The sequence below is a fragment of the Callospermophilus lateralis genome, chromosome 1 (genome assembly GCF_048772815.1).
Source record: "Callospermophilus lateralis isolate mCalLat2 chromosome 1, mCalLat2.hap1, whole genome shotgun sequence".
Lineage (NCBI taxonomy): Eukaryota > Metazoa > Chordata > Mammalia > Rodentia > Sciuridae > Callospermophilus > Callospermophilus lateralis.
Window position 1 is genome coordinate 101,927,784 of NC_135305.1, and position 12,489 is coordinate 101,940,272.

The window sequence follows — 12,489 nt, forward strand, 5'->3', positions numbered from 1 at the left end:
ATGTTCTTCATCTGGGCTGGGGAGTGGTGCAACATTTGCTAATTCACATGCCTGTTACTTGAGGGTCATCACTCAACAGGATGCATGCTTTAGCACCAAAGGGAAAGCAGACTCTATCACAGGCATGTAAACAGACACTGCATTCCTCTGCTTATTTACAAATCGTATATGTAAATAATCATGTGCATTCAAAACAATCAAGGGTCTCCATAAAAAATACATGGGGTCCACGTTCAGTACATGCTTTATCCCCATTATAAACATTCTTATTAAAAGTTCATAAAGATTCAAAAGAAAAGAGAGACGGGAACAGAAAGAAAAGGGAAAGATTAGTGGAAGCATTCTGTCATCTGTCAATCTTTAAAAGATGATAACCCTTTTTTAAACAAAGTAAAGAATTGCTTGGAAATACTCTATCTTCCTCTATCTTTTCTCCTTCCATTTCACTCACTGTGTCTCTGTCTCTATCCCTATCTCTCAAGATATTCTTGGATCCTCTTTTTCTTCCTCTTTCTGGCAAACATTGTCCATTTTTTGCCCTTTGAAACCTACTGAAAGCCAAGGAGTTCAAACAGCACTAACGGAAACCATGTCCCCTCTCTTGAGCCAGTTCTGAAATCCTTCCATGTTCTCTGTCAACCCAAGAACATGCAAACGAACTGAAGCACCTCCTCCAAGCCCTCTCAAAGCCTCTGATCCACAGTTGAGAAGAGACAACATGATTAGAAACCAGATCCCAAAATGACCCAACTCTACTCTCCAGAACACAAAATAAAATTAACAAAACATAAAAGGTACTATCTTGACGTAGTCAAACATTAACTGTTAATCACTTTCGCGGAAGGCAAGTCCTCAAAAGCATTTAAAATAGCACTTGTAAAACTGTTATGTGACAAGAATGTTCCAGAATTATACAGGAGTAACAGTGTACAACATTATGAGTGTACTAAATGCCAATTAGTTGTTCACTTTAAAGTGGCTAATTTTATCTCATCTTAAAAACAAAACAAAACTACAACAACAACAACAAAAACCCACAAACTATTTTTGGAATAGTTTGGAAGCTGAGATATATCAAAAACTAACATGTCTTTCATGAAATATTTTATTATGGTTTTGTTTCTTTTCATTTATTTGAAAATATAATAGCTAATTTTCAGATAAGAAACAATAATAATTTACATCTTATAGTTCAAAATTTCCTCAATTTTACCTATGCAAAGACAGATTAAATGAGTCCTTTACTCAAATTCTTACAAATGTTTTCATTTTCAAGAAAAACATTTGCTTTGGGGGCTCTCATCTGCAACTTCAAGGAATTTAGGGATATTGTCCCCCAGCACACGTTTCTGGAGTACACTGGCTGGGCTGGTAATGTGTTCAAAAGACAGGTACACTGAAGGCTCATGCTGGAGGGTCCCAGGTGGAAGACCTGGTAGATCCCTGCCCTTGAGAAGCCCAAACTGTCCCTCACAGGACCCTGGACATACAGCCCCAGATACCTTCCCACTGCCACCCCCAGTACCTGTCCCCCAACTTTTTAAATCACAACACACTCCCAGAAGAATTAAGTCCCATCTGAATTCCCATTGAAATATTAATTACGTGAGTCAGTACTTAAATACCCATCACTTTCCTGGAGTGGGTGCAGTCATTTAAAGATGAGCACTTGAGGCAGAGCCAGTGTATAAGGGCCCTGTGCCTGGAAAGAGCAGGTTTCCCTGGCTCTCACCCACCGAGGGAGGGGGCTCGAGAGTGCTTCTCTGTCACCAACTCATGTTCTCTTCTATGGTCTGAATGTGCCCCTCAAAGTTTGTGTGTTGGAAATAATCCTGATACAATAGTGTTGAGGAGTAGGTCCTTTAAGATGTGTTTAGGCCATGGGGCTCTGACCTCATGAATGGATGAGCACTGTTTTCTCAGGAGTGAGTTCCTGATAAAAGGTAGAACTCAACATCTTCCATCTCCCCTCTCTTTTTCTCTGTCTCTCTCTCCCTCCCTCCATTTGATGCCTTCTGTCATATCATGACCCAATGAGCAGTTCCTCACCAGAAGTGGCTCCTCCATCTAGGACTTCCCAGATTCTAGAACTGCAAGCCAAATAAATTTCTGTTTATAATTACCCAGTCTGTAATATTATTATAGCAGCAGAACATAGACTTAAACATACACTGTGCTACTGTCTACACTATGACCATCAATGGTTTTCCACAGCTTATGACATCACCTTTCCTTTTGCTGCTTATGTTATTATGATTGTATGCAAAATGTTTCCTGAACCTCCGTCAGGTCTGAACAGGTACCTGGGCTGCATGTTCTGGTCAGCTCTCCACAGGAACCAGGTTTAGTAGGAATTGCTTACTCTTTTATACAGAAAATGATACCAAACCTCAGAGAGGGCCCGAGACCTGACTGAAATCATTCTGTTAAGAAGTATCAGAGCCAAGATGTGCATGTATCTGGAATTTGACCAGGAAGAGATGACCATCAGGACAGGAATCACCAGACACCATCTTGTCTGCACTTCCCTGGCTTCCCTGTCTGCTGGGGGGCAGTGTGGCGTGTTGTGATGACAGGGCCTAGAGATGGGACTCAAATTCTGATGAGGACAATCTGTCAAAGTGCAATGTCATTTAGATCTTCAACACCAGTTATAACCTAACAGGAAAAAAAAAAAATGGTGGTACAATTAATTTCTACTGTTCTGGGTAACAGAGAAGCTTGAGGCAATGAGAAAGTTAATTTGCAGCACTTGCCAAATACTGTGGTGAAAATACACCTGCACTGGCAGACCTCAAGCCGCTCAGGAGATGTCGACTGGCTCACAAAGTCCCTAGCATTCTAAAATTGGCTCTCTGCCCAGCAGGTGCTGGCAGGCCCTGGCTTGGGCACTCTTCCCCCTTACTTACTCTTTTTCATATTATTCAATAAAGCTTCTTTAATTCACCTAGCTATTAATAAATCTAGAGGATGCTTCAGTTGCTTTCTGTTCACTTACTAAGATGCAGGAGGGAATTTTATGTAGACAGCATTATGGTAACTGCATATGAACTAACAAGGAGTCAGAACATAATTCACACCATAACGATAATAGCAACCAAATCAACCACCATGCCTAAATCCATTTCATTAAGGCAGTTGGTTGCACCAAATAAATATTCAATACTCAGACTTCTTCTCATCTATTATGAAACCACTTTGGTCTACCCTCTGTAACTTGACTGCCCATTCACACCACCATTCTGCCTCCTGGAGGCTTGGTGCTGACCTCACATTTATGGCCACCCCACCACTGCCTTCTGGGGCCTGCAAAAAAGCACCGATCTGGCCAAACTTCCTCAGGTTTGGGTCCCACCACCACTCCCCTGCAGGTCCCTCCAGATCACCAGCATATCCTGGGCTGTACCTGCCATAGAGCTGCACCAGCATGTCCTGGGCTCTGCACCCGCTACCTCACCATCCCAAACACTCTCTCCACCTGCCTTGAATTCCTACTTAACCTCCTAATAAGCAGACAGTGAAGATCCACTGACCTAGTCTTCCAGTTTCCTCCCTGGAGCCCGGGCCCTGTGCGGGCATCCTGGGATCCCTCTGCGGCTGCTCTGCTGGCTACACTTCTACAGGGCAGGGCTGGGCCTCTCCGGGCTCCTGCTGGCCCAGCGGAGCACCAGGGAATGAGAGTGCTCAGTATACAGGTGTGGACAATTGTGAGGTGTATCTAACACAAAGTATTTTTTTTTTCACATTTTAACTTTTTAATTATAGAAAATTCCAAATAAAACTGAAGTAGGCAAAATGGCCCAGCCTCCTGGTGGCCTTGACCCAGCTTTCACTATTGGCAGCTCACTGCCAGTTCTGTCAACGACACTCACCCGACATGTTTTAATTAAACTTTTTAAATTTTGAAATCACTGTGGATTCACAGGCAGCTGTAAGCCATTACACAGGGATACTCTGTACCCTTAATCCAGACCCCCCCCCCCCACAACACTAGCAACCTGTAAAATTACACTTGGATGATAATGTTGAGCTAGTGGAGTCACAGAATGTTCCAGCACCACAAGGATACCTCCTGCCACCCTTTCAGTTACTCCCATTTTCCCTCCTCCCCTGCCCTGCTTAACCCTTACTAAAAGAATTAATCTGTTCTCCATTTCTATAATTTGGCTATGGGAAAAAAATGCAATATAAATGAGATCATTCAGTGCATCAGCTTTTGGTATGGGATCTTCTCAATCAGCCTTGTTCTCTGGAGAGCCATCCAGGTAGATGTGTGTATCAGTAATTCCTTTTGTCTGCTGAGCAGTATTCCATAGTAGTGATGTACTACCATCTGTTTAATCACTCACTTATTGAAGAACTTCTAGATTGTTTCCCCACTTGGGCTTTTTAAATAAAGCTACTATAAATATTTGTGAACAGGTTTTTTAAAACATTATTTTAGTTGTAGATGGACACAATCCGTTTATTTTATTTTTATGTGGTGCTGAGGATCGAACCCAGTGACCTCTAAATGTGAGGCAAGCACTCTACCACTGAGCCACAACTCCAAACTTCCTCAGGTGAACAGGCTTTTATGTGAACATAAATCTATTTCTCTGGGATAAATGTCCAGGAATGCAATCACTTGGGTCATATGATAGGTGCCTATTTAGTTTTTGTTTTTTATTAAGAAACTGCCCAACTGTTCTCCAAATTGATTGCATGGTTTAGCATTCCCACCAGCAGTATCTGAAGGATTGTTTCTCTACATCCTCATGAGCAATTGCTGTTGTCACTATTTTTATTTTAGCTGTTTAGAGAGGCGTGTAGAGAGGACTCATTGTGGCTTTAATTTTCATTCCTCACCCAGTGTGGTTGTGGTGATACATGCCTATAATCCCAGCTGATCAGGAGGCTGAGGCAGGAAGATCGAAAGTTTAAGGCCAGCCTCAACAATTTAGTGAGGACCTAAGCAACTCAACAAGATCCTGTCTCAAAACATAAAAAGGGCTGGTGATGTGCCTCAGTGATTAAGCACCCCTCGATTCAATCCCCAGTGCAAAAAAAAAAAAAAAAAAAGAAAAAAAATTGTATTCCTCTAATTGATAAAGACACAGAGCATCTTTTCATGTGCTCAATTGCCGCCTATGCATCTTCTTTGGTGATGTGTCTTTTTATGTCTCTTGTCCACTTGTTTTTTTTTTTTTTTAATTCCGCCCCCCTCCCCGAGACCCCCCCTTTTTTTTCTCTTGTCCACTTGTATTGTTTATTTTTTTTTTCCTTTTGAGTGGTGAGAGCTCTTTATGTATTTTAGATGTTATTCCTTTCTTAGATGATTTTAAAATATTTCCTCCCAGTCTATACTTTGTCTTTTTATGCTCTTCAAAGCCTCTTACCATAGCACAAGTTTTCAATTCTGATGAAGTCTAGTTTATCAGTTCTTCTTTTTATGGCTCATGCTTTTGATGTCAAGTCTCTCTCTCTCTCTCTCTCTCTCTCTCTCTCTCTCTCTCTCTAATCTAACCCTGGATCCCAAAGGTTTTCTCTTACTTTTTTCTAAAAATGTTATAGTTTTACTTTTTTGGATTTAAGTCAAAGATCCTTTTCAAGTTAATTTCAGCATAAACTGACATCCACTTGAGGTTCAATACTTCATCTGAGGGTGTTCAATTGCCCTGGCACCTTTGTTGGAAGGTCGCCTCTGCTCTAACAACTTGCCTTTGCTCCTCTGTCGAAATCAGGTGGGCATACTTGGTGTAGATCTATCTGTGGGTTCTCCATCCTGTTCCACTGATCTATGTGTCTGTGCCTTCACCAACACGAGTCTTGACCACAATAGCATCTAAGCCTTCAAATTAGGAAAGTCCGTTAATTCTTCAAAATTGTTTTGGCTACTCTAGTTCCTATCAATTTTTTTCTTTCTCTCACTTATTTTCTCTATTGTTTCTCCTTTCAGTGTTATTCATTTCTGCTTGCTTTGAATATCTCCTTCCTTGAGTTTACTCTGCTCTGCTTTTTCTAGGCATTGGAAATAAGAGTTTCAGCTATTCATTTCAGATTCTCTTTTGCAATGTATATAGGTACTACTATAAATTTTCCTCCCTGCACTGCTTTGGCTATATCCCATAAATTTTGATGTTTTACTTTTGTTTTTTTATTCAATTCAACATGTTTTTGTATATTCCCTTGAGACTTCCTTCCTCTTTGACCCATGGAATATTCATAAGGATATTACTTCACTTCTACATATTTTTTAAAAATGTGTTTGAATTGCTCTAATGTATGCCCCATCTCAAAATATTTATTTTTTTCACAAATGTTAATCAAACCAATAACTTAAAATGTATATTTTAGGATTCAGTCAGGTAACTAATCAATATATATTTTCCCTTTTTATATTGGGTTGTGTCTGTAATATTTGCAGCACTTTTATCATTTTAAATATTCTCTTTCCTAATTTTGGATTTATAATTTTTGTTCATTTTTATAAAAACAAAAATTATTTAAAAAATATTAAAATGTTAAAAAAAAGATTTTCATATTACTTCCTTTCCTGATTTCTGGTTTAATTCCATTATGGTTAAAGAATATGCTCTGCATGATTTTAATCCAGTCTATAGTCTACTCTGGGTCACTTACCCAACATTCCTGGCTTACCTTTCAGGTTTTTTTTCTTTTTAATATTTGGTTTATATGTTGGCTGGGATTTTCAGCTGTACTTAATAGAAAGAATAGGAAAAAGTAAGTCTAATTTGCCCTGCCAGGAAGCACAGCCTCTCATCAATGATATTTTTAAAACAAAATCACATGCTGCCTAGTAACATTTCAGTTAATAGTGAACTGCAAATACAATGGTGACTCTAGGATTATATTGACTAGCAATGTCATAGCCATCTTGGTTTGTGTGATACACTCTATGATGTTCACACAACAACTAAATTTCCTAAGACACATTCCTCAGAAGATTTCCTCACCATTAATTAAGACTGGAACTTCGTTTATACGCACATCACTGTTTAGCTGTAAATGATACATGACCAGGCGGTACTATAGACATAGAGAGGATATTACATGAGGACCACACAGTGGTTAGAATGGTAGGGATTAGAACAGAGGAGGAGGTTCATAGCGTTCACCAAGTATTTGAGTCATAGTCATCCATGACTAAGATCTGCCATGTGCTCTTTCAGTCATGACATCTGTCAGTGGCTGACTCACTGGTCAAGCTGACTGGTCTGGATTCAGGCTTTACCACTACCTAGTTACATGGCTCAGACAATTTCCTCAACTCCTTTGGTCAGTTTCCTTATCTGTAAAGTGGGGATAACATGAAGAGTAACCTTATACCATTTACAAATTAAAGCAAACCATCCTATAAAAAACAGAGGGTAAGTCCTGTACTTAATCCTTTTCAGTGGAGTCCAATGACTCTGTCTGACTTTGCAGAGTAGGTGATATTCTCAGGCAAGCTCAGGGGCTCAAGGACCAAAGCATCCATTAAGCCAAAGTTATGGGTCTCTGTACTTCTTGGGAACTAATATGAAGTCAACCTTTCCTGGAAACTTTTGAGTAAAAAATTCAGAAGATTCATTACTCTTATGGTGTCTGCTTCTATATTTAAAAAGCAAAGCCCACTTCTTCCCAGTGAATATTTGCATAGATGCATGGGCTGCGCTGAAATCCACACATGGTGTGCAGGGCCCCATCCTGCTCACATGAGGAGAAACGCTGCCCATCTTTAGGCAGACACAATCAAGTTGGCATATATCTGTCAGCTCCGAGGCACTTTCCTGTTTCCTAGGCCTTTCTTGAGTTTAGTGGAGACTCAAAATTCTCTTAATGCTCAAAGAATGATTCCGGAAGATCATGAGCTGCTAGTGAAATTGAAAGTTTTTTCTAATATCTTCTTTCCTCAAGTTCATGACTCACTTTCCACTGCTAGTCATCTGTGCATTTTGAATGAATCTGGTCTTGATGCTGCAGGAAATAATTCAAGCCAGAGAGCTGTGGGTTCTAGTTCAAATTCACTATATAAGTTCAATTTAGGAATCAAGTGTGGTTGACTCAATGAGAAGGAAGGGACTATGTAGGGTGGAAGAGAATGCTCCTCTCTTCACATCTACCTAAATTATAAACATAAAAAAGGATACATGTGTGGTCTTATATGTGTAAGTCCAATGCGCGAATGCATATTTAAATACCTACCCCCACTCATCTGGGTATAATGCACATATAAAGAAGCAGAAATGTAGCAATGCTGTGAACACTTTTTCTTAAATTAAATTTCAGTCATGCCTGCTGAGATAGTTTAATTGCTATATACTGTGGATAACAGAAGCATTGCCCTTTCATTAAATTAAGCAGAGACTTGGTTTCTTCTGGACAAAGAGGGAAAGGAGAACCAGCTATCATTGCTGCAGCTGCTCCTGGTTATGGGGCTAGAATTAAATTTAATTTAATTGTCCTCATTCCCAAACAATATGTCCAATAACCATGAAAAAGGCCCCTGGATTACCCTCACCAAGGTAGAAAAGCAGCTGCATAAACAATCTAAAGTCACAGAGAGAGGGGCAACTTTTAAATGTTCATGAAACTCCAGGTAACATCCTCTCTCTTCCTGCCCGACTTTGCCCCATCCTGGGCTCCCAAAGTACCTGGTTAACATCCGCCTAAGAGGAGTGCTGAGTAGGCACCCTTAATGCCTGTCCCACAGATGGTCCCTCCATGGGCCAGCAGTGCAGATGAACACAACACAGAATACTGAAGGTCAACCAGGGAGACCCTGGAGAAAGGACCAAAAGCAGCCATGAAAGGTGTGCATAGACAGGAAGCAGGGGCAACAGCATCTAGAGATTTCCATGCAGGAGAATGCAGGCAGAGACCTTCCTCTTTGCTAGGACCAACTTTCTCAAGAAAGGAGGACGGGCATTCTGGCTTCTTCTTTCCAAATCCATGCTGGCCAGTAAAGCTAGTACTCATTAAGATTAAAGCACCCATGCTAAACTGCCAATAGACCCACCTGACCGTGCTTCATTGGAGGATGGGAGTATTGAACAGGAGCACTCCTGCAGGATGCCAGGAAGCAATCTGATGTCGTATTGTTGCCATACCCAAGAGCGCATTTTTTTTTGATTTGACCTCAATGGCAATAGCTCTACCTAAGAGTTGTCTTTCGAGAAATGGCACTTGTGAACGTGGTACTATAGCTGCCTCATTCTCCAATAGCCAAAGCAGGGAGAATTCTTACCACGTCCTCCTTTGTGCAGACTGGCCGGGCTGCTCGTCTGAGGCTCAGGCGGGCTGAATGGAGGGTAGCGTGGAGGTGTTTTCACTGGAAAAGAGAGCGCAGCAGGGGCATGTCACTCTCCTCCTTGTGGTGACAAGTTGTACACAGCTAATGTGCTTCTTTCTTACCATATGGTGTTTCTGGAGACACAGGAAATGCTGGGGTCGAACATACGGACTCCTTGGTATTTAAAATCCTACCGTCGATCATGTCGAGGTCTGGGGGATATGCAGTGATCATCGTCTGAAATTGGCATGGGAAGGAGAATATAAGAATGGGGAGTCAGGGGAAAGTCCTCTGCACACAGGTGCAGCCCTCCAGGATGGTTGGTGGATCCAAGTCCTCATCTGAGAGAGGGGACAGGAGAAGGAAACCAGCATCCCCCCTGCAGCCATAGAAATGGGGAAAAGCATTCATGTTTAATAGAACAGTCAAGTATCCTAGGGTCCATTGTATTAATACAGTATTATACAGCCTATTGAAGAAGTTGATAGAGTCTGCAACAGCAAGGGGAAATGTGCATTGTGGCACTGACTGAAAGTTAATCCTTAACTAGGGTACATCCATAGATAAGTAAAACTACACAACAAGCTAAACACACAGCACAGAAAAACGGCTGGGAAGAAATATTCCAACTATCAAAATGGGTTTTGTTTGTGAATTAAGACTACAAATGACCTTTTCTTCCTGAATATTCTGTGGGTTTCAACTTTTTCCAATTTGAGAAGAAATAAAGAGGGTCATCATTTGGGTTGGCTGACCTGACCTACTCTGATTCTGATCAGAAGCCTTAACTATACCTTCCAGAAGAGATAGGAGATGCTCCTGTTGGTGGACTCTCTTGGAGACATAATCCTAAAGGTTCTAGATGGAACATTCGGGGCCCTGTGTGGCCGCCCAGAAGTCTGCTGTGCTGTCCACCCATGGAGTCCAGCCAAGGCCATGACTGTCCTATCTCCAGCTCTCTCAACCCATCTACGGGCTTCATACCTGGGGCCACTCTACACATCAGAATGCAGAGGCTCAGGTGACCTGTGTGAGGCAGCCTGCACGTAGTCATCTCTGGGTGTATAAGGATCCCCACCCAAGCTGTCACACCTGTGCACTCAATCAAACCACCTGCCTTGAAGCTGAGGAATGGTGACTGTGAAACAGGAGAGACAGTGGGTACAAGAGGTTTATGTAGCTGTGTTCAGGGGCTAAGCACAGCTGTTGTCCTGAGCCCTAGGACAGAAAGTCAGTAGGAAGAAACTGAGTAGGAAAGGGGGCCCAACACACACCTCTTTGATATCTGCTGGAGAGGGAAACGGCTCCAGGCTTGAGGCTGAGTCCATGCCGGCCTTTCCCCATCCACACTTGGAGAAGGACAGCTGGCTTCCAGCATCATTATCATACTGTCCAAGGCTCAGTTTCCGGAGTCTTCCGCCCAGGGGATCATCACTAGAGGGGCCTGTAAGGAGAGAGCAAGTGGGCTGTAGGGGACTTCTGTCATATTGAAGCACAGAGACCCTTGATTAAAACCTGATCTTAAAATTTTCTTTGCTGTTTAGCAGTGCTAGGCGCAGACACCAGGGCTGATGCAGACAGATTGAAAACCCAGGGGCACCCTAAGACTCTCAGGGTGAGCCAGGCAGCAGCCCCTGAAGCACATAGCTCACAGAAGCCAGTATACTCTTTCCAGAAGAGCTTGCGAGGCGGGAAACACTAAGGCTAACCCTGCAGTGCCGGGATAGACACAGCTGAGCTCAGAGGGAGCCTGCCAGATGTCTCCCTGGGTGCCCCAGACCAAGAGCTCTGATGACCACACATCTGTGGTGACTCCAGGCAGAGGATGGCCCTACCATGGTCGTTTGAATCATCACAATGAGAAATTCTGGAGGGGAGTATACCCTAACCATAGCACCAACAATAAATGTTCTAATGCTTTCTAAATGTTCAGACCAGAAGTACTACAGACATTTATTCCACAGATGCCCATGGTCCTTGCTCTTGATTAAATCTGATTCTGCTTATGTTGGGGGGAAAATAGGATGGGGCTAGAATTTGTTGCTTTAAAAAAATATCTCTTCCTGGGGATTCTTTTAATTGGGCAGCTGGGGAAACCTTCTGCAAGCTGTGAAAATAGTAATGTTTCACATTATCATAGGGTCTCAAAATTCACAGCCAACTAAGAATCCTCTAGAGTTCAGATTTGAGCTAAGAATACAAAGTGCATTTTTAAGTTAGCTGTAGGACCCCCTTTCCTATGGGTAAAAGGAGCAGTGCATGCTCTTTTTTCCTCCCTCAAACTGCATGAGGATGAAAAAAAGTGAAATGCTGTACCTGTAAATCCTATTCCCATGACAGTCCCTGGATTGGGAGCATGGTAGCCCTGGTCCTCATTTTCTGGCCCTCCACAGGACACAAAATTACAGGCCAGGAAGGATAGTACACTTGACTATGGATTTGACCCTCAACATGCATCTGTGGCAGTTCAAAGAGGGCTATGGGGAAAGGCCGGCATAAGGGAGGCTGGCCCCGGGACCTGACATGGCACTCAGTTCAGTCACAGGAGGGTACCCCTAAAGCAATCAAGGGATTGATGGTAGCCATGGGCATTAGTGATAGAAAGGAAGTGCTAGGGCCACAGACAAGTGACTGATCCTGATCCTCTCCCAGGGAAAGGAAGCCACGTCACTGACCCAAAGCTTCTATGCAGATGACACAGAGTAGTAATGGGAAACAGTTCCATCCAACACATCCTACCTGCAGCCTGCGCTGGGGACTCAGACACACTTTTCTGGCATCTACAGTCTACTCACAGCCTAGAAACTCAGAGTTCACAAGGCTCTGAGCCTCCCAGAGCAGCAATGCTTCTGTTTAACTTGCAAGATAAGCTCGGTATTCTATCACACACGGACGGCAATGTACGTCACTGCATAAAGCTCATGGGAAGTTGTGCCAGGTGAGGCCAGTTGTTCCCTTTCACCTGGGGAAGGCAGCCTGGGAGCTTAATGGCCCTGACCTCCACCCTTCTGGCCTGACATCTGAAGACAATCTGCCCTAGAAACCAAGGCCCCATTTGAGCAGTTCAAAACCAGCCAGCATGGCCTCTAGGTGCATTCCAAAGGCCCTCCTCTGTCAGGTACGTCCAGGTGGAAACAGTGCTCAAGAAGGAATGGGCAGCTCTAAACCATGAACCTCAAGGTGGGAGGCTAGGACTTTTTTTTTTTTTTTTTTGT

At 42.7% G+C, this 12,489-nt stretch overlaps 1 protein-coding gene across 1 annotated transcript in view; it reads right to left on the reverse strand.

Annotated features, from left to right (window-relative positions):
- Positions 1 to 12,489, reverse strand: part of Tns3 (tensin 3) — a 265,870-nt gene that overhangs the window by 50,290 nt on the left and 203,091 nt on the right. The window contains exons 18-20 of the mRNA XM_076836877.2: positions 10,549 to 10,718; positions 9,397 to 9,511; positions 9,230 to 9,313 (exon numbers count right to left, since the gene is read on the reverse strand). Of these exons, the coding sequence (XP_076692992.2) occupies positions 9,230 to 9,313; positions 9,397 to 9,511; positions 10,549 to 10,718 (369 nt within the window). The remainder of the gene's footprint in view (positions 1 to 9,229; positions 9,314 to 9,396; positions 9,512 to 10,548; positions 10,719 to 12,489) is intronic.